Below are 22,491 nucleotides of genomic sequence, written 5' to 3'. Positions count from 1 at the left end.
ATTGAGAAAACAGGAATAATAATAGCACCTACTCCTAGGGTTGTTGTGATCTTAAATAATGTAATACTTTAAAAAAGCCCTTAGCCTCGGACCTGGCATTTAATAAATAGCTGCTGTTATTATTGCTGTTGTTAGCCTCTACGATTGTGGAATGCAAGATTGTGGCCATCTCATTCATCAGGATTTACCCAACTGAAGTAAATGGCAAGGCTCGTGCAGTTATGCATCCTCATTCCCTCATCCTCAAGTCTACCAAGATGCTGCTGTCCTAACAGCTAAATACACTGACACCAGCGTGGTTGGATCAGGCTTACCTCTTGCAAGGAGACCCTAGGGCCTTTTAGAAGGGAAATCATTCCAGTGGGAATTACTATCAGATTCTAAATGACACTCATTCTGGGGTATTGAACCCTTTTGTAGAGTTATGGGTGCTTTAAGACTCTGGTGAAATCCGTGGACCCCTTGCTGGATAAAAGCACTTATCAAATTTATGTTCATACAATTTTGCATCACTTTTAGAGTCGACACAACCCCCCCCCCCAGAGCCCAGGTGACCCTGATGTCAGGTTAAGAACTCCAGATTAAAAACTCCTGCCTTACAGAAAAAAAAATGGATTTTTTTTTTTAATTTTAAAAATTTATTTTTTGGAATGGGAGGTAGTTAGGTTTATTATTTTTGGTGGAGGTACTGAGGATTGAACCCAGGACCTTGTGCGTGCTAAGCATGCATTCTACCACTGAGCTATACCCGGCTCCCTTAAGTGGATTTTATTGAATAGCAATATATTTAGAACTGAAATATCCTTGAGGTAAGAAAGTCTAGTAAGTTTCTAAAGCTTTTTAAGTTTGATTAAGTTAAACTCGGTACAGGATAAGGAACTCATTTTGCCAGCTTAATCAGACAGGGCCAGGGATGGGTCATGTTTATCTTTATCTTAAGGATGCTGTGATTCTGAGCTCCCTTGTGCAGTCTCAGTGATACACTTAGACAAGTCTGTTTTCTCAACTCCACCATTTAAACTATAGTTCATGACACTCATTGCTCTCACTTCTGCCTCCTTGCTTCTCTAAAGCCTGGAGCATTGCCTGGGAAAGATGCCTTATGCTGCATGAAACAAGTAAAGCCAGAATCCTTATGTGAAGTGTGCCCCAGAGTTCCCCATGTGATATCACCTTACAGTGGGAGGTGTCGCACACATTCTTGCATCTTTTGTTGCCTCATTGCAGGAAGCTCAGTGGTTCTTCCACTTGCCGTTGTTTGTCTGGGGGAAAAGTGCTTGGATAGGAAATTGGGTGGCTACATGCACAGTGTTTCCCAAGTGACAGGGCTGTAACTCCTGGCTCTCCTCTTCATTTTCAGAAAGCTCTATTGGGTGGACTCCTACCTGAATTGCCTTTCTGTCTCTGACCTCGATGGTCGATACCGCCGCAAGCTGGCCGAGCACTGTATGGATGCCAACAACACCTTCTGCTTTGATAATCCCAGAGGAATTGCCCTTCACCCTCAGTATGGGTACTGTCTCCCTGTAATCTTGGGCTCTTCTTTCATGCCCTTATTCCACCTCTGTTACCAAAGTGGCTGCTCACGTAGTGATCCCAAGGCCAATATCTTACTGGAATTTGTCTTCTGCTTTTCCTACCTGGTAAATGTTTTAGTATAATGGGTAGAAGCACGGCTTTTTCAAATGATATTCATCAGCTATTCTATTTTCTTTGCCATGACACACCTTTTCACTTTTCAAGTCACATATTTTGGCTGCATGCAGGTAAATAATGTTAAAAAAAAAAAAACACCTTTACTGGACTTACCATGTCAAATCCACTGAAATCCCCAGCTAATCATGTTCATTCTTGAGCATTTCCTGTACATCATCCCCTTTTACATTATTTTCTGTTAGTTTTCTTCCCTTTCTGAAAGGCTCTGTAGGATATAAACTCTATTTCTCTAATTGGAGAAGAGCTATGTCTTTGCTGTTGAGTTCTTTTGGCTTTAAGGACTGACCCTTTGTGTTTGCTCCAACAGGTATGTCTATTGGGCAGACTGGGCTGACCGAGCATACATTGGGAGAGTAGGCATGGATGGAACCAGTAAATCTGTGATTATCTCCAACAAGATAAAGTGGCCCAATGGCATCACCATTGATTACACCAATGATCTGCTCTACTGGACAGATGCCCACCTGGGTTACATTGAGTACGTATATAGAAAAGAATAAAACAAACTGGGTAACTGGTCCAGACACCAGGGCTTGTTGCCAGTATGTTATTCCCAGGCAGCTTCTAACTGGCCTGTGTATTGGAAATCACTCTAAGGCCACTTCCAACTAAATTGCCTATAGGTGAGGGGGTGGGTATAACTCAGTGGTAGCGCATACTTAGCATGCAGGAGGTCCTGGGTTCAATCCCCAGTACCTCTATTGTAAAAAAAAAAAAAAAAAAAAAAAGTTCCTATAGGCAATTCTCCGAGCTCTGTGGTTTGGTGCGGTAGAAAGCATGTGAACTTTGAAGTCATACAGATCAGGTTTTTATCTTGGTGCTTTTACTTCTTATCCTCCTAAAAATAAGGAGCTAGTAATCTTTCCCCTGTGGTAGTCAGCTTAGTGCTCAACTCATCTTAATTTCCTTATCTCTTTACTTTACCCTTCTCTACCAAATATATGATTAATAGATTTTAGTATTTGAAAAAATTATACTGTTCAATGAAAAATACTCCTTGTAAAAAAGATAATACAAATTATTAACCAAGCAGTAATACTTATTTTGGAGCATTGCTAATTATGGCCCAGTTGAACTGTGGTAATGTCTTCTTGGTATTTATGGACTAGTACCCAGATACACAGCCTGTTGCATTCAAAAGCATGGAATTGTCATTAATTCACTAGAACTATTTTAAAGGTCTCTACAAATCTGTCATTCTGTTACATTTATTTTGAAAATTTCACAGTTCTCTAATCCCGCATTCTCTTGGGAACGGGCCACTACGGAGGAAGGAATGCCTGGTACACATACTAGTGCTTTCTTCTTCTGCATGCATGGCAGACATAGTTAATCAATCCCAGAACTCTCTTTTGTTGACTTGGGACATTTCCCTAGAATTCTCCTCAGTTGACACATGTGATAAAGACTCTTTACCACCCCTGTCCTGAAAAGCAAAGGAAACTGGATGGTTTTTACAGGCTATACCATCAGCCTCTGCTAATCCCCAACATCTGTTTTGAGCTCCTTGGAATCATCTCATGATCTTAGTTTTAAAATATGTGTAGGATAAGTAGAAAAGGAGACTTCAGAAAATTGACGATGGTAGGGATTTTGACATGTGATGCTCTGGGAATCCTTTTTTTGTCCCTGGTTCATTTGAGATACTAAGGCAAACTTTAGCTTTCTCTTTGCAGAATTTATGATAGCAGATGCTAACTTATTCTTAGGTAGAGATCAACTTTGGTCAGAAGAGGAATATTACTTATAGTTTATTTGTACCATTTTAATGTAATATACGGATTGCTACACCCTTGACCCTTCCCACAGTGTGTGTGTTCTCTCTTTGAAGGAATATCATAGAGCTTAGCTTTCCATAAAATACCATTTTGAATTAGTAGAAGCTTCAAGGTGTTTAAAGAAACTTCAACAACTTTTTTGGATTTTGGTTGTCCTTTAGGTCTTGTAGATTATTCTTGGTCTTGAAAGCTTAGTAGGCTCCACTGAAATGGACAGTGTACACATGGATAGTATTTTAAGCAGTATTAGAGGCAAAAAAGGAATGTTCTAACTACAGCATCAGGCACTGTGATTTGGGAATGAATGAACCTTTAGTCTTCATGTAACCGTGTAACCATGTTGGCTTGATTAGCTCTGGAAGGGATAGCAATGCCTGTGTTCAGAAACAGACTTCATAGACTGTGTAAGGTGATACACTTTTACAGAGCATTCAATCCATTTCTTGTACATATTGAGCTGTGCTGACAGATCCTTCTAGTTGTACCTGTGGCCCTACATGTGACAAAAAATACTCAAAAATGTGCCTGAGCACTCCATATAGAGCTCATGAAAGAACTGAAAGGGAGGGTCTCAGTACTACTTTCTGGTTTACTTTTTTTTTTTTTTTTGAGAAACAGATAGTGATTGAGTTCTGGTCATTTATCTGCAACCTTAGCAATGAAAGTCAAGAAGGTCTTCAGGTTTTCCTATGCCTTCTTTAAGTTACCATAAGTTAGGATATTTTGGGAAATGTTTCTAACATCGCATGGCTAACATGATCACCTTTCTTAGTTGCTAGCTCATTCCACCTCTTGTGTGAGTTTTAGGGTCTGCTCTAAGATTTTTAAATATTAAAATATCAATATTGTGACATAGGCTCATAGAAATGAATGACACTTAGATTCATTAATAGTGCCCAGGGCATGATTAATAATAAATGTGCTACCAGTGTGGACAGAGTTAACCCTGCACTCTTATAGTTTAACTGAGCTAGTGTATACTGCTTAGGTTATACTGAGAATCAAACTGTCTCCTAGAACAGCCTCTCCCCTCCTCTTCATGAGAAGGCAGAATTCCAGCTTTAGATCTCTATCCTCTGATTTCTTCTGATGACTTAGGAAACAAGAACAGTATTTATCCCAGGGTATTGAAAGGATGCTTAATGGAGAACATCAACGTGAGAGGTTGTAAACTGGCCACAGCTAGACCACCTGCATCTGCAGGAAAGCAGCTATAGTTAGGGATTAGTGATTTTTTAACTCCTGGCTATTCCTATCTTTAGAGCATTGCTTTTGCAACTTTTACATCTTTTGTTCAGTCCAAATATCCTTTAAGTTTAATTTTTGTTGTAATTGAAGACTAGGAGTTTTGGGGAGAATCTAAACTTCGGTTACTCTCAGAGGTAGAACTTTATTAATTGATTTGTCAACTCCTCCATCCTTAAAGGCGTTAGAGAAGAGATGTTATCTTCACTGAATGACTTTTCCTTCCTCCGACCCCAGGTACTCTGATTTGGAGGGCCGCCATCGGCACACAGTGTATGACACCAGGACACTGCCTCACCCCTTCGCTCTTACCATTTTTGAAGACACTATTTATTGGACAGACTGGAATACGAAGACAGTTGAAAAAGGCAACAAATATAATGGGTCAAATAGAGTGGTGCTGGTGAACACAACACATAGGCCCTATGACATCCGTGTGTATCATCCATACAGGCAGCCAATTGGTGAGTAGGTGATTCAGAAGTTTTGCACAGTTGCTTTAGGGTTCTGTGCATGCCATTCTTTTTTTTTAAGTATAGATATCATGATTTCTACTGGGAATAGTGTTACTTGTTAATGTTTTCTGTGAAACAAATGCTGAGAGTTGAGGGTATGGAAATATCTGTGGAGTTTATTCCCCAACTCCTGGAAAAGGCTGCTCTGTTCTTTTCATTTATTAAATGTCTATTTGCATTTGATATCTAGCAACATTCAGGGGTATTCTTTGGGGATAGAATGGATTTTTTTGTTTGCCTAATTGTTGTAGTGTCTTGCTAAAACATACCGTAAACTTGGAAGTTAGGAAAAATGAGAATGGGCAAAACATTTTTTTCTGGAAGTTAATAGTCTTCATATTATTTAGCAGAAGTTCAAATTCATCTTCACCTCTGAGTGGCAGCCCAGAAAATTAGTAAGAATGTTGCTCAGTTTATCCATCCACCTCATTCTTGACCATACCTCTGTTGCCTTTATCCTTAGAATGAAAGAATGTAAGATCTGCTGAAAATTAAACTTGAACTTAGGTTCTGGGTGCGTGAATATAAGCTAAGTTTCCCACCTGCTCTCCAAGAACTTTGAGAGACATCTTTTCTAGCCCATCACCAATGAGTATGCCTCATGTCTGGTAGCACATAAATGAGTTTTCTCGAAGCGTGGGGTTGCTGATATGCCCTACCGCATGTCCTATTTATGAGCTTCTGGAAAAAACATGAATCTAGGATAGTGATCTTTTTGCTAAGAGTTGATGAGTTTGCTGAGGTGTGTGATCAGCTCATCTGTGCTTGATGTTCTCTTTCAGTAAATGAACTTGTATTTTCTTCCTTCTTTCACTAGTGAATAATCCCTGTGGTACCAACAATGGTGGCTGTTCTCACCTCTGCCTCATCAAAGCAGGAGGAGGTGGATTCACTTGCGAGTGTCCAGATAACTTCCACACCTTCCAGCATGGTGACAGCACCCAGTGCTTGCCCATGTGCTCCAGCACCCAATTCCTGTGCGCTAACCATGAAATGTAAGGCTCTTTCGCCCCTCTCCCCACTGCCTCTGTAGCTCTTGAATACACGTTGAACTTCAAGGCTCCAGGAGATGGGAGTTTTCTAATGAACCAAGAGTTGGGCTAATTAATGTAGTTCATTTGGGATGAACCAAGACTGTCTCCAACCATCCAACCATCTCCAACTTGAGTTAATGTCTTCCATGAATAGAAAGAATTTGTTAACCAAATGGTTATGCCCATGCATGCAAGTTTTTATATCTGTAGCATGAAAGCAAACTATGTGTTTATATTGTCTAACAAGTTGTCCTGAGTGTCAAGGCCGAGAATGTATGTAAGTGTACAAAAAAACAGCCCTCATGAGTGATAGAATTTCTCTGTGTTTTTTAAACATACACTGGCCTAGCTCCTTAGTTAACTATGCCAGACGATCCAAGATCACACATTCAGATCCTTTTTCAATCATTTGTATTTGTCATGAAACAATGGCCACAAGCCCTTGACAACTAGGGGTTCTGAGCCAGAGACTGAGGTCAAGGGAAGGTGTTAATGCAAATCCTAGCACCTCAGATTATTTTGATGATTAAAGAAGGTATCCTCGATTAAGAGTCTAACCTACCCCTGTCATGACATAGGCTCTCAACACATGTTAGTGCCCTCCAGCTTCCCAGACAGTATCCAGGTGTCCTCCCTCACTCTGGCCGACAGTCCCAGCCAATCCCTGTTACCAGAACCACAGCTCCAAACACACACTCTACTGTTTGTTGTGGCAGGAATTTAATCATCATACTCAAAGCACTTTTTTTCAGCATGTATTGGGTCTTAGCAAACCTGTTCAATCTCATGTAGTTATGTTCGCTCTGAAAACACGCCACAGTAACCAAGGTTTCATTGATCCACTTCTTGGAGAGAGTCCACAAGAGAACGCGTGTGTATCACTGTTTGGAATTCACTTTTGCCTTCTTCTCTCTGGATAGTCAATGCCTATTTCTCTAACTTCTTGGTGCTTTGCTAAGAGAAGTGCTCTATTTTCTCTGTGCAGGTGTATTCCTATCTGGTGGAAATGTGACGGGCGGCAAGACTGCTCGGATGGTTCTGATGAACCCACCACTTGCCCGCAGCGCTACTGCCGGCTAGGACAGTTCCAGTGCATGGACGGCAACTGCACCAACCCGCACGTCGTATGCAACGCGCACCAGGACTGCCCTGATGGGTCTGATGAAGACTTTGTTCTTTGCGGTGTGTTGAATCACTTTCTACCTTCTTTGCCTGCTTCTGCAGTTGATCATGTACAGCCATGGTTCTGTGGGAATTTTCTGAATGTTCTAAACCAAAGACTGGTCCAAAGTCCTGGGGAAAACAACTCCATCCTTTATCTATTTTTATGAAGTTTTTAAAAATCCTAAGGTCACTGTAAGGCAAGTGGTAAATAGTAAGTTGTCTCTGTTGGTTGTTCTTTACTGTGTGCTCTGCACAGAATCCTCTTTAAGAGCTCACATTCAGGGTGAAATGAGGAATTCCCACCTCCATTTTAAACAAGGACTCTTAGCTGTAATATTCACTTATGTTTCCATTTTTAAAAAGCCAAAAAAAAAACCCACCAAAAAAGGAAAAATAACCCTCCAAACTAAAAACAACACATCAGCAATAGCAACAAACACAAAGTTTGGAAACCATTAACCATTATGGCAACAGATAAAGGAGGTGGTGAATTTAGTAGGCCATAAGTGGTTCGTTCCTTAACCCTTAATTCTGCATGCAAGAAAAAGAGGTTTAAGAATTGAGGAGACAGTAATAGTCAAAGAATAACTGCCCATGTAGCAGTAGTGCTTAATAATAAGTACATGAGGACATAAGTCCTCTAAGAAGAAATTATAACCGGGTTCTCTGGGATCCATTAGTGTAAATCAGTAGCTTCTGTTCCTGACGCCTTCCAAGCTGATAATCCATGCCCCTGCTTGCAGAGCATCACCAGTGTGAGTCCAATGAATGGCAGTGTGCCAACAAGCGTTGCATCCCGGAATCCTGGCAGTGTGACTCGGAGAATGACTGTGGCGATAACTCGGATGAAGACAGTTCCCACTGTGCCAACAGGACCTGCCGGCCGGGCTATTTTAAGTGTGCCAATGGCCACTGCATCCCTCAGAGCTGGAAGTGTGATGTAGATAATGATTGTGGAGACTACTCAGACGAGCCCATCCAGGAGTGCAGTGAGTTCCTGGGGGAGGGGCAGGGCTCGGCCAGGAGCAGGGAACAAGGAGAGCCTCTGTGTGGACTGAGGGAGGGTGTGGGGCCCCTGCTGCAGCCCCAGAGGACGCTCCCTCTTGGCGCTCCCCGCCAACTCCGGCACTGCGAGGCAGAGGTGAGCGGCGCAGCCTGCAGGTTGGACCGCACCCCTGGTTCTGAAGTGGCTGATTCCTGCTCTCCACCCAGGCAATGTCTAACTGTCCAGAACATGATACCAAGAAATTATATTGTGTGTATGTCGAGCATTTTCTCTTTTGAGCCTCAGAGAAGCATTGTCAGGTAGGGGAAGTGACATTACCAACTCATTTTACAGGTCACGAACCTGAGCGGCAGAGCTGACGTTACAACCCTGTTTTGTTTTTTTTTTCTTCAAACGCTGTTCTTCCCTCCACCCTGCCCACTCCCCCCAAATTATACTGCAACACGAATGGGTGGTAATGAAATAATGAGAAAACTTAGGACTCTGTCTTTCTGCTCTTGGTGAACAGATCACACCTAAAAGAGACACAGTTGCCAGAGTCTGTTCAGCTGGTAACATGGTCAGTGTTGCTCATCAGCACCACGTCCTAAATAGGATGATGGAAAAGTTTTGTGTCTTTGGTTTCCTGGCAGGGCTGAGACTTCAATTCTGACTTTGCTACGTCCTCTCTTTCCAGTGAGCTCGGCCTATCGCTGTGACAACTATACAGAATTCGACTGTAAAACAAACTACCGCTGCATCCCCCAGTGGGCTGTGTGCAATGGTTTCGATGACTGCAGGGACAACAGCGATGAGCAAGACTGTGGTATGAGGCGCTGCAGGGGAGGAGGGAAGGGGACAAAACAGCTTATCCGGAGCTGAGAGTGGATTCTCCATGCCATCTTCCTTTGTGTGCCTCTAATAACATGTTACGTTTTTATTGCATTTTATAGGTTATTACAGGAGTTTAATTTACATCATCATAAATGAAATCTCATTCCAAGGGATACTATCATTGGGGAAGACACTATTAAGATATAAGGAAGTTGTGTAATTTCTCCCAAATGTGGAATTCTGATTTATACTCAACAAGTTTAAACTGTTTGTGTAATCTTATAAATTAATTGAAATTGATGGAAGGAAGGTAGAGAAGAGATTTGGTATCTGCCCCTAAAAAAGATACTTTAAAATCAGAATATTTCTTATTTGGAGAATTTTCACATTCTGAATGTCTCTCTGGCCTTCCATAGCCTCTATCTCTGGCAACATGGAAAGAATTTATGGACAAAAGGCCAAACGAATTGATGGAATTTGCCAAGATTAGGGATATACTCTAACTCAAAAACAAAATGTCTGTGAGTGTGTGTTAGGTTTAGTTGAAAGAGAGGTAAGGAAGATAATGGGTTATTTTAATAACACTGAATCTAGTCAACAAAAAACAATATGAGGGACATGTTTTGTTTGCTGGTAGCATCACTTAATTTTCCTTTCCAGTTCTTTGTTGCAAATTACAGGCCAGGTAGCAATTCATTTTTTGAACAGTCTTTGCAAAAGAGAATAGATCTAGTTTCAAGCAGCAGGACAGGTTCAGTTTAGCCTGAGAGGAATAGTAACGGTGAGTGTTGCTGGCTTTCCTCTTTCTGGGGTCTTCGAGACTATGGTAGCATAATCCTCAGACCATCTCACAAGAAAGCCAGTACTACTTTGGTATTTCTTGACCGTTGGCTTCTGAATGATTTGTAATGACTGTGCTTTGCAGAGTCGATGACATGCAAACCTTCGGGAGAATTTCGCTGTACAAATCACCGCTGCATCCCTCTTCGCTGGAGGTGTGACAGGCACAATGACTGTGGAGACCACTCCGACGAGGAAAACTGCGGTGAGTGTTCAGGGTCCATCATTTTGACGTGCCACCAGAGGGGTGATGTCTGCTCTTTGCCTGTAATTCAACTGCCTGTGCCATTCATCCTCAGAGGGTAGGATGATCTCTTTCTGCTGGCTGGTACATGTCTACTTTTTCTTTAACTGGAAATATAAGCTCCTTCTTAGCTGCTGAAAATGGGCTTTGGGAAGAGAATATTTACCCAAGTGTGTTTTCTCTGTTGAATTTATTTACACCCAACTTTTTTTTCTTCAAGAAAAACTTGAGGTGACTTACAGTATATCATTGCATCATGATATATGTCGATTTCAGATTAACTAATACATTCTAACTTTAGTCACCTTTGGAAGTAAGGTGTAGTCACCATTTGCCATATGCAATTGGGAGAATCAGTAGGCTGATGACACCTGCAATTATCAATTGATTAAAAACTTCTTAAGCAAAAGAGGGATCCAATTGGCATTTTATTCTTTATAAGAAAGTTCATGTTGAATCCCATAGGAGGTCATCTGGAGTTTCAGGAAATCAAAAAATTATCGTAAGATTAAATCACCTTTGTACAAACCTTTTGACAAAGGCCATTCTCTATAGACTTCCAACTGAGATGGAAGGTCTAGTTTGGAGGATGGACTCTCTGGGACTTGGGACACAGGAGGGCATTGGTCAGTTCGTAAGCCTGTCTCCTGTGTGTGACTCCTGGTGCCCACTGATGGCCATGTGGCTTTCCTTTTCAGCCCCCCGGGAGTGCACAGAGAGCGAGTTTCGATGTGCTGATCAGAGCTGCATTCCTTCTCGATGGATCTGTGACCAAAACAATGACTGTGGGGACAACTCGGATGAGCGGGACTGCGGTAACTGTCACAGTTCTTTGAGAGGCTTCCCACAGAGCCTCGTACTAGGGTCAGCATATTGGGCAGAAGTAGGGACTCCCAGTGTGTGTTTGTAAAGCTTTTTAGAGGAAAATTATTTTTGCATAATTTATGTAATGTGTAAACCTGAGCATTACAGTACCTTCTGCTCCATATTTTCTATGCTTTACTTTTTAACTTGACAGCAGTCTAGATCAATAATAATAGGGGAAAATAACAAGAGAGTTTTTTAAAAATCTCACTTGAACTTAAGTATTTCCTAGGAGCAGACTTTAATCTGCATTGGCCTTGTAAACAAATCAAAACATTGGTCTGCCTGCCACCCCCCCAGAAAGTGTCTGTAAGAGACACACTACTGCAGCTCCCTGGCTTAGAGGTCAGAGCGTTGGAACAGGAATTATAAACACTAAGTAGTTGTTACAGCTGTTTACTGATTGAGGGTTGGGCCTGAGAAAAATAAGCATTAAGAACATTAAGTGTTGAGGAGTTCAGGTTTTTGGGGAAAAACTGAAAAGCTAGAGATTATTTAATAGAGGAGAGATCAGTACTTCAAGCTCCATATCTTGAACGCGGAAGGTGTAACTTTTGAGTTTATTCACTGGCTAACCACGCATGGCGTGTGTGCTGTGTGCCAGTCGCTGGGGATGAGCAGGTCCGCGACAGAACACGTCCCGCACTCCGCGGAGCCGGTGCTTGCCTGCGAGTGCCAAGGCACCTGGCAATGACCGTCTTTTCTCTGCAGAGATGATGACCTGCCATCCTGGATATTTTCAGTGTGATAGTGGGCACTGCATTCCTGACCAAATGAAATGTGACGGCCTTGCCGACTGTCATGATGCCTCTGATGAAGCCACCTGTCGTAAGTTTCTAGACACCTGTGGGTCTGTTTATCTGAGACGTGTGGATTCGGCGGTTTAGACCCAGCCTCTCCCATCAGCCACCGCTTCTTAGATTAAAAAGGCCGTAGGTATTTTCTGTTCAGCATTCATCAATAATTACCCGTTTACCTGGGGCCTGAGTCACCGTCTCCATCTGTTTCACAGCAGTCCTTCAAGTGCATTTCATTAAGATTATTTCAAACAGAGAGTATATTAATTGTGCTAACAAAAGTATGTATATGTCATCAGCTCACTCTACAAATCATTAGTTGGATAAAGACTGCAGGTAAAAGAATACTCAAGCAATGAGTAAATGGGTATTAGAACGTATGGACGGTATAACATTAAGCATTTTCTGAATTGAATAACGACACGTAAAATTATTTAAAAATGTGAAGCCAGTATGGTCACCTGCATTTCAGTCTTTTTGAAACACTGAACGAATGTTAATTGTTGCTGATTGTCCGTGATGGACCTTGTTGTTGATGTGGTTGTCACATCTTAAAACCTGGTTTCGAAGAGACTGTGCAAATGGATGGTGGGAAAAGCCAGTGCTGACAACCACTGAAGAGTTGCACTTGCCTATTAATAAAAAGTCCAGGGTGTGGTGGGTGGGGTGATAGCCCAGTGGAAGAGTGCCTGCTTAGCATGCACAAGGTTCTGGGTTCTATCCCCAGTACCTACACCAAAAAAAAGTAGAAAGAAAAAGTCCAGTGCTGTTCACAGAATGAGTCATGTCATTGAATACTAGGCTTGGATAACTGTCTTTAAGAAACATTCCAGCAGAATTTCAGACAGTTTAAGGCCACAGTAAATCTGGTTGAATCAGCAAGAGCAGGCTAGCTTTCCAAAAAGTATCTTTTTCTGATAATTTGAATATGTCTCCTCCTCACCAACAGCCACCCGCTTTCCCCATGGCGCATACTGCCCGGCTACTATGTTTGAATGTAAAAATCACGTTTGTATCCAGTCATCGTGGAAGTGTGATGGTGATAATGACTGTGGCGATGGTTCCGATGAAGAGCTTCATCTGTGCTGTAAGTGAGAGAGAACTGAGGGGGTGCTGTCTGGCAAAATCTCAATGTTTCTTATGCAGATCATGTGTTCCAGGAGGGCGGCCGTACAATTTTTGAGGACTGGACACATGATCGGCATTAGTGTGGTTTCTCTTGGCTTTCTTTCTTAGTTCTCTCTTTGGGACATGAGAAGGTTGGGAAAATATCCATAGTTTTTTTGTCTTCTTCTAATCATTTTGGGGGGAATTTTATGTATGTATGCATTTATTTATTTTAACAGACATACTGGGAATTGAACCCAGGACTTTGTGCATGCTAAGCATGCACTCTACCATTGACCTGTACCCTCCCTCCCCCAACATCCATAGTTTTAAAAATTTTGTGGCCTTTGAAATAATTTCTTCAAAAGAAATTGTTGGAAACCCAATGTGCATAAATAGAGGCAGATCTCTTGTGGCTATAGTCGAGTTAGGGTGTCTCTCCTGCTCTGTCCTTTTGGTGCCCCTCAAAGTACCAGACCCCTAGAGCTTCACAGAATACCTTGAGGAAATTTTAAAACTAGTTAATCCTTAAAGTCACTTCACTTTACATCATAATTCAAGCCCATCTAATTCCTTTCTGTTGTATGGTGCATATTTATGTTTTAAACCAGTGAATCTCAGTTTGGGTACCTATCAGAATCACTTGGGGAGAGTTATTTCAAAAGCACACACTCTGGCCCCACCCCAGGCTTAGACCTAATGAACCCGAATGTCCAAGGATCAGGCCTGGGCAAAATGTATGTTGGAAAAGCTCCTTAGGTTTTAATTTAATCTCCTGGTTGAGAACTGCTGATTTTAACGAAGTGAATGAAAATAAAGTTTGTTTTGATCATTTTGTTCCATGCTTTGAGTCATTGGAGAGACTCTAGGGCAATAGCTCTCAAAGTGTCATCTCAGAACTAGGAGAGTCAGTATCACCTGGGAACATGTTAGAAACACACATGATGGGCCCACCCCAGACCTACCTGTTCTGAATGTCTGGCAGCGGAGTCCAGCAATCTCTGCATTAATAAGCCCTCCAAGTGATTCTGATATAAGTAAAAGCCCTCAGCTCAGGAGAAGGCAGCCCCTGAGAAACAATCCCGTTGGAACTCTTGGTTAACTCCTACTCTGACTTAGCTGCAGTGTGCTTCTGAGGTTCTTATCACCTCCTCCATTCAATGTCCTAGATTCATCACTGTTCACTTTTAGCCTAGGGACTTGACTCTAGAAAATGATATACCAGAGTGTTCCTTCCCTTCAGAGAACTTTAATTAGCATACATCATATTCCCCCAGTGGCACCCCCAACATTTTCCTTGCCACATCTTTTCTCGTAAGGAACTAACCATGTTTTGTTTTCAACTTGATCACAAAGAAGGAAGTTGTTTCCCTTTATAAGGTAAAGTGCCAGTAGTTAGTAAAATTATGCTTTGGAGAGGTGGACACACAGCCATGTGAAAAAGTGGCCAATGCTGTTTAATAATGTGGCATTTGGCTTTTGCAGCAAATAATTCTTGTAAAGTTCTATTAACAATACTTCCAAGAACCAGCTCTTGGAGCTGATTTTTCTCCCCGGCTTCATTACCAGTCTCTCCTCTTGCTCCCTGTCTGTGGTACCGAGGCAGAAGAAAAATCAAACAGCCCACATCCTCCGTGGGAAGGAGGAACACACTTCTGTGTTGAGTTCACAGAATTCCTGGTACACGCATAGAGGATCATGTCCTTGCACCAACTAAGGGACCTGAATTCTACCCATAGGTTCCTCACAGGTGCACAGGCATCAGGTGCACAGGTCTCACTCTGGATAATAAAAGGAGTCAGGGTGGGATTAGGAGATCTCAACTGTAAGTGTAGAGGGTGAGGGAATTCGAGAAGGAAAGTCCATCACAGTGTAAAACTTTAATGAAAAGGCTTTGTGCCCTGGAGGCTCAATGACAACTTCAGTCAGAGGGATAAACAGTGGCCTCCTGACTGTTAGGATGAGTTCATGGCCACCATCGTCCTCCTCACTCTGCTCCAGCCACAGAGACCTTTCATTCGGGTCCAGAGGCCAGCCATGCCCCTTTCTGACTTAGAATCTTCCCATGTGAAGCCTCTTCCAACCCCGTCCCCCAGATCAGATCTCCCCGGTAGATGCTTTCTTAGTGTGTTTCCTTTGTGGCTCTTCTCACAATTGTAGGTGAATGGTTAATTTGTAAAGTCTGTTCCTCTGCTAGAGTGAAAGTTCCATGAGGACAGGACTGTGTCTTTCTTGTTCCTGACTGAGTCTGATGCCCAGCACAGCACCGAGGTGTCGACTAAAATACTCAGGATGTTTTTGTCAGCTGGTTAATTGAACGAGCCAATGAAGGGAGGAATCGAGCAAGCCTGGCGCTGGCACAGGAGTGTTTTAGATATTGACCCTTGTGTTCTACTCTTAACCTGTACCTTTGCTTTTCCATCTTGTGCTTTAGTGAGTGTTCCCTGTGATTCAGCACAGCGTTTCCGGTGTGACAACAATCGCTGCATTTATCGTCACGAGCTGTGCAACCATGAGGATGACTGTGGAGATGGAAGTGACGAGAAAAAGGAGAACTGTAAGCCATAGTCAAAGGGTGAAGGGAAAACTAAGGGCCCCCTCAGTTGTCTGCAGTTTACAAAATGTACCTCAGGGATTTCAGTGTGTTCTGCAGAGGCTGGAGCTGCACCCATGACTGCAGATCTCTGCTGACATGATGGTTTGCGAGACCCTATAAACTCATGCGTTCCTCAGATGCACCCCTTGCCCACTTCTTCCTATTTCATGTGATCCAGATGTTGTCAAGTTCCTTAAGAAAATGAGAATGCATACTAAATAGTCGTGGAGTCCCACTTCACAAGTGAATGGTTTATCTCTTTTCAAAGATGTGGTTTGGTCACTCTTCAGCCTAGAGCTTCTGATTGTTACTCTAGGAATGGGAGCTTCTTAAAGCCTGGTTGGGAAGATCATGTTAAGTAAGGCAGCCCTGGTGTTCACAGAGCTGATCTAATATTCTTCTTTAAAATGAAAGTTCATTTCCCAGAAGAGAAAAATGATATGTGAATTCAAGAAAGAAGTTTCAAACAGGCCACATTTAATATTTCAGATGTTGAAAACATCTGTGCTTTTTTCCATTTGAGAATGTTTTAAAATCTATCCATTGAAAAAGAGAGTTGATTAATTTTCTGGGCAATTTAATTTACCTAAAAAAAAGTTAGTGAGGAAAATTATTTCCCCTGGCTCCAATTACTTTTTTTTTCCTAAAAGGATATTATCTGGGGAAATTTTGATAAATGCTTAACTTCTCTATTTTCTATCCTTTGTATTGATGTGGAGTTAGAATGCTTACTGTTAGCTGCCATCTCAGATGGACACCCAGGGGACTGGATGTCAGGGAGGACTTTGACACTATTGCCATGTTCAAGTGTGTACCCTCTCCCTCCCTTTTTTGGGGCAGAGATGAACCTGTGCTTGTAAAGTTGTTAGTATGTTTGTTTGAAGGACAGCACCAGAAATAAAACCTTTTTTAAAAATTTGAGCAGGGTTATCCCTTCCCCTCTTCTCTTTCCATGTCCCCGATTAATCATGCCATTTTTCAGTGCAGCAAGACATTTGTAGCATGTGGTCAAATTCCAGAGTGGAGAAAAGGGGTAGTAAGCTTGAAGAATAAAAGGAACAGGCTGTTAGAGGAACCACTGCTAGCCATCACAGAAGGCAAACTACAGAGCCCTCCTCCATCTGGTAGGGAGGCCACCCGGAACACCTGGCTCCTAGGTTGCCAGCTGTGGCAGGGAGGCACGTGGGCTCTAATGCTTCAGCTCAGAGGTGGCACACATCACCCCCAATTCACAGTCCATTGGCTGGAACTGGTCATGTGGTCCCAACCTAACTGCCAGGGAGACCGGGAATTGTAGGGAAGCACGGGCTTATTTGCAAGAGATACTGTCTCTGCCGTGGAAGGAAGCATCTGGTTTCACAGAGGAAAGTTTTGACTTCAACTTATTCTTAAATTATAGGTTTAGAACCAACGCCCAGACCTTGTACAGAAGATGAATTTAAGTGTAGCAATGGACGTTGCATTTCACAGCACCTGGTGTGTGATGATGTCGATGACTGTGGTGACCATTTTGACGAGACAGGGTGCAGTAAGTAGATTTTTATTTTTTAAAAAGTAAATACTTATTTTTATACCTCATTGTAGTAACTCAGATGAGCCTAATGAAAGCATGCAGTAGCATAAAGAAGATGATAACCACATTTCTCTTTAATTTACACGCTGTACCCTGAACTGCGGTCAAGCCCACAGCTACCCTGTTACTGAACACATTCTATACCAGACATTGTGCTAAACACTACCTGGATTATCATGTTTCATCCTTGTAACAATCCTGTGAGTTAGGTGTTGTCTGTCTGTCTGTCTCTGTCTCTCTCTCTTTTAAACAAATGAGAAAACCAGCTTAGAGGTTAGGTAAATTGGCCATGTCTTCCTGCCATTAAGCAGTTGAGTCAAGATTTGAACTCTGATCTACTTAACTGCAGGACACACCCTCTTCTCAGTTCCCTAGGTGCCTCTCAGATCCTTAAAGCTAGGCATTTTGTTTCTTAGTTTGCACTTTTTTTCTTCTTAAGCCAATGCAGTATCTTTGACACATGGGGAAAAAGTGGTTGGGAAGGATGGAAATGCCCTGGAAAGAACAATTATTTTTATTTTTAAAGTTGAAAGAGGATTTTATGCAGGAAAAGGATGATGAATTCAACGAAGGGATGGTTCTTGCTCAATATCATGATGGAAATGCTGGAATGACATGCGAATAATTTGCACTTTTGTAGTCCTTTATAGGACTTGTGAAATTCTTGCACATACCTTCTCCAAGTTGTCACTCAAGTTAGCACAAGGGAGTCACTGCTATTGTATCTATCTATAGAATAAAGCTCAGAGAGCTTAAGTAACTTGCTTGAGGTCACACAGAGTGGCAGAGGCAGAATTTGGACAGTCCTGGGAGAAGAGGCTGGAAAAGCCAGCCTCTAGTTCCTCTGCCACTAGCTGTGCCACTCCGAGCACAGACTGACCCCGCCTTGCCTCAGTTTCTTCATAGGAAAAAGGAAGGAGTTCCCCAAACCCCAGGAGTCTGTGACTTACTCACCTTAGTTAGCTCTGCGTGTTTTCAACTTTCTGGGCTCTAATCGCTGTTTTCTGAGGCATCCCGAAGATTTCAGGGCAACTTTTCTCCTGTGTGGGTTACAACAGAGGATGCATAAACAGCCCATAGGGTTGATTTGCTATTTGTTTCACACACTTTCTCAGTGAGGCTTGGAGCTTCTGACATAATAATAATGTGACTTGATTAAATATTTAAAAAGCATAAATATGACAGAATTTGCAAAACTCAATGGTAGATTTGAAGCCTGGAGACCAATACACGAATAGATCCAGAACTTTGGAATATTTCCAAGTTAGTGTTGGGTCAACATTGGTTTTCTCTTTTAGTTGCCTGAGCCAATGAAAATACTTAAAATTGACCACAGTGCTTTTAATCCCAATGACATTGAATTGAAGGCAGAGTTTCTTTAAAGGAAATAGATAGCACAGGCATTACTGAAGTATGGAAGCAGCATTTCTTTTCAGATCTTAAGTGGATATGTGATGTGGAGTTCAGTCTTACTGCAATGGGCTGCTAATTTGACTGAGACAGAGAATTCTTATTTAAAATACCAGTTCTTGGGTGCTTCTCGTCCCTTGCTTTTCTTTTTCCTTTCTTCTTCTCTTCTTCCTCCTTTTCTTTTAAACAGGATCACCAAGGTGTTTTGCACATATGCTTTCTTTTTTAAAAAAAAAAAATTTAAGTCAGGAACGGAAAGATATGAACATTTTTCTAGTACCACTGAGGTATAAAGGAAAGTTAACCTTAGGTTGCAAATATTATTTATGTGATTATAGAAATAGATTGACTTGCTATTTCTCTCTCTGGTGGTTCTTATTCCTTCTTCATAAAATGGAAAATAGAGTGTCTACTTCATAAATAGAGTTTCATCTATTTGGGTTGGGGTAAATCTGTTCTATTATGAATTAAAATAGTGATTGTTTTCAAGTGAAAGAAGTTACAGGAAGGAAGTTACATTTGAGGATGCATCTCATGTGATACGGTTTCTGCTCTTGTTAAGGATTCTCACTTTACGATAGCATAACTCACTCAAGGGAGTATTTGGTCCAGAAATTTTTTCCTCCTGGGATCCCTAATCACATTGTAGATTTTAGAGCTGGGAGGAGGTTACAGAGCCTAATTATGTACATGAGACTCAGAGAGGTTATGTGATTGGCTTAAGGTTATTCATGTTGATAAAAATAGATCACATTTATTGAGGAAGACATCACTATCAACCTTCCAGAAATTTAAAAAGTAATAGAGGAATACTATGAAAAACTTTATGCCAACACATTAAACAACTTAGGTGAAATGGACAAATTCTTAGTCACAAAATACTGAAATTGCCTCAGGTAATCTGAACAGACTTATTTAGCAGTGGCGTTGTTAAGAGCTCAGGATAGACCTTTATTATTAAGGCTTCCATGTATACAGCTTTGAAGTATGAAATCCAAGGGCAGCACTCCATGGAATGTCATTGTGCTTTATTTTGTGTTATTTTTTCTTTTTTGAAATTCGATGTTTTTAGTCTATTCAAACCACGTATACTCATAGTCATTGTACCCGAAGGGAGCCTGAGAAGTCGCTAAGTCCACTTCATTGTCTACTGTAGAAGGTAGACGTAAATGTATTTTTATTTAAAAGAATTCAGCCAGGAGATACCAGTGTCTTTTATTTATGTGTGTGTGTGTGGGACACACACACACATGTATACACATATATAATCAGATATGTATATATCATTTAATATACAATTATATATATCAATATATACATTTTATATATATCATTTATATGTATGTATGTTTGTGTATATATATAATCCATATATTTATATGGAGTAAAGATAGTGGAGCAGATGGTGACAATTGTAAAGAATCCTTGGCTTCATGATTCTGTCGAGAATTGGATGCTCTGAGGATGAGCCTGGCAGTGTTGAGTGTAATGGGGAAATTGCCTCAAGGATCTAACATTACATATATTTGTACAAATGGTATTCAGGCCATTACTAGATACTTCTATACAGAGATCTCTGATCCTCTGCCAAGGCTTATGGAAAGAGGTCGTGTCAAGATGTCCTGAAACTGGTGTTGGGAGGTGTTCCTCTGATGTAGCACTTGACTGTTCGTCTGTGGCTGATCTGCTTTATACCTTTCACCTGTAAAGCTGGGATTTTGTTTTTACAGATACAGGAAAAGAAAGATCATGTGCTGAAAATCTATGTGAACACAACTGTACCCAATTAAGTGGAGGAGGATTCATCTGCTCCTGTAGACCTGGGTTCAAAGCCAGTAGTTTGGACAGAAACTCCTGTGAAGGTAGAGTCCATTTCCTCTGTTTCCTATTAGGAGAACCTTGTACTTTTTAGATTCTCCACTCATTCCCTTTCACTAAACGTGGTTTAATTCCCTTAATGGGGCTAAACTCGTGATTCTAGCTCATTAAAATACTCGAGGATGCCAACTGCTTTTATTCCATGCTCTCTTACCAGTGCCTAGCAGCGCACTGGACCATAGCTCATCTTCAGTAATGTCTGTGAAACTGAGATGATCATTGAAGGCATGAGTGATGAGGGCTACTTACTGTATCAGTGTGTGAGAGCAAATTTTCTTTTTAATAAGCACAAGTCTTACTTTCTTCAAACAACATGTAGTTGTCACACACCTCCTTACGTCAGATGTAAATGAGTTCCAAGGTATGTAGTCTTAAGGTAGCTTATCAAGGTGGTAAATATCGAGTATGGTTTTTAGGTGCCTTTGATCCTTTGATTTTAATGTTTCTGCCTCATGATGTGCCATACTCAGATGATTAGAATAGTTCTTTTGGGGAATTAAGCTTAAGAACTCAATTGAAAAAAAAATCAATGACTCCCCTTCCTGAAGCTAGTTAGCAGGAGGAAAGTGGTGCTGAACACCAACAGCATGACAGCTGTTTCCCGAAAGGGAGACTTTTGTTCTGCTGTTGTACAGAGTCAGACTGCTTCAGTTTAAATCTGGTTTTTGGGACTTTGGGTTCGGTAATAGTTCATATCTCAGAGTCTTTTTGGAAGATTAAATGAGGAAAAGAAAACATGAAAGGCACGTGAAATAGTAACCGAGACTTGGTCAGTGTTCCATAAATGTTGATAATATTACTTATGTTCATCTTTGCTCTTCTCAGTCCCCGCTGCTTGTGAATATGGATTTAAAGAGAAGCAGGTTCTCTAAGAAATGGCTGGGAGCAGATGTTGCATATTTGGTTTTATTTTGCCTACAGACATTAACGAATGTGAGCAATTTGGGGTCTGTCCCCAGAACTGCCACAATACCAAAGGAAGTTACGAGTGTTCCTGTGCCCAAGGCTTCGTGTCTCTGAGTGACCACTATGGACAACGGTGTGCAGCTGATGGTACGATGGGTTTCTATTGGGATTCATCAACTTTCGGAGAAGTAAATGCTGATAAGTACAATACACCAGGAAGCAAACTTGAGAGCCTTATTTTTAATTCACCAGCTACTTCTTTTCCAACACCCATCCAGTCTCTTCATTCTCCTTCCCTGCCAGATCAAAATAATAACTACAATTCCCCCAACAAATACATACGAATTAAAAGAAGAATAAGGTGCTACTTATTATTCTGGGGTTAGCCTTTTGTCCACTTGGATAAAAACTTCAAAAGGTGGACAGGATGCCACTCTCCAGAGTATTCAAACAACAAAAGTGTCCCTGTGGGATGGTGGTCAACAAAAGCTCCCACGCCACTGAGATCCAGGTTTGAGACCCTGTAATCCCAAATGAGTCACAAAGAAACATTCAGTCCAGTGGGGCAAATTGGGAACACTGTTGACAAATCATTCTTTACAGACAGAAAGAATCTGACTCATTCGTAACTTCAATCATTAGCTCTACATTTTCAGTTAATGCCAGTATCTGAGAATCAGGCCTGACTGAAAGCAATAAAAAATACTAGGTAGAAATGACAAAAGAGAGAGAAATATTACCTCCAGAGGTCTGATCTAAATCAGCATATCTCAGTTAAGGGGTATATAGGTCTTTATGATCTTACAGATGTGAACTGGAAGTTTGTAATTGAGTTTAAGGACTTGATGAAAACATAGCATTTTATTTTACAAATTAAGGATGAAATGGTTCTTCAGTTTCTTCATACAAGTTGGGCTTTTAAAGCACATATTTGGCTAGCATACTTAAATATTTTACCCTCCAAACACTTTTGACACAGAATGAGAACTAGGATAAAGGCATTTG

At 41.3% G+C, this 22,491-nt stretch overlaps 1 protein-coding gene across 1 annotated transcript in view; it reads left to right on the top strand.

Annotated features, from left to right (window-relative positions):
* Positions 1-22,491, top strand: part of LRP2 (LDL receptor related protein 2) — a 181,774-nt gene that overhangs the window by 138,034 nt on the left and 21,249 nt on the right. The window contains exons 51-65 of the mRNA XM_010971430.3: positions 1,361-1,513; positions 2,024-2,194; positions 4,977-5,203; positions 6,072-6,249; positions 7,274-7,470; positions 8,196-8,441; positions 9,135-9,263; positions 10,197-10,316; positions 11,054-11,170; positions 11,931-12,047; positions 12,966-13,103; positions 15,558-15,680; positions 17,119-17,247; positions 20,433-20,564; positions 21,502-21,633. Of these exons, the coding sequence (XP_010969732.2) occupies positions 1,361-1,513; positions 2,024-2,194; positions 4,977-5,203; positions 6,072-6,249; positions 7,274-7,470; positions 8,196-8,441; positions 9,135-9,263; positions 10,197-10,316; positions 11,054-11,170; positions 11,931-12,047; positions 12,966-13,103; positions 15,558-15,680; positions 17,119-17,247; positions 20,433-20,564; positions 21,502-21,633 (2,309 nt within the window). The remainder of the gene's footprint in view (positions 1-1,360; positions 1,514-2,023; positions 2,195-4,976; positions 5,204-6,071; positions 6,250-7,273; positions 7,471-8,195; positions 8,442-9,134; positions 9,264-10,196; positions 10,317-11,053; positions 11,171-11,930; positions 12,048-12,965; positions 13,104-15,557; positions 15,681-17,118; positions 17,248-20,432; positions 20,565-21,501; positions 21,634-22,491) is intronic.

This window comes from Camelus bactrianus, chromosome 5, assembly GCF_048773025.1.
Source record: "Camelus bactrianus isolate YW-2024 breed Bactrian camel chromosome 5, ASM4877302v1, whole genome shotgun sequence".
In the NCBI taxonomy this organism is placed as follows: Eukaryota; Metazoa; Chordata; class Mammalia; order Artiodactyla; family Camelidae; genus Camelus; species Camelus bactrianus.
Note: the sequence above shows the minus strand (reverse complement) of the source record. Positions and strands in the feature narration are given on the sequence as shown.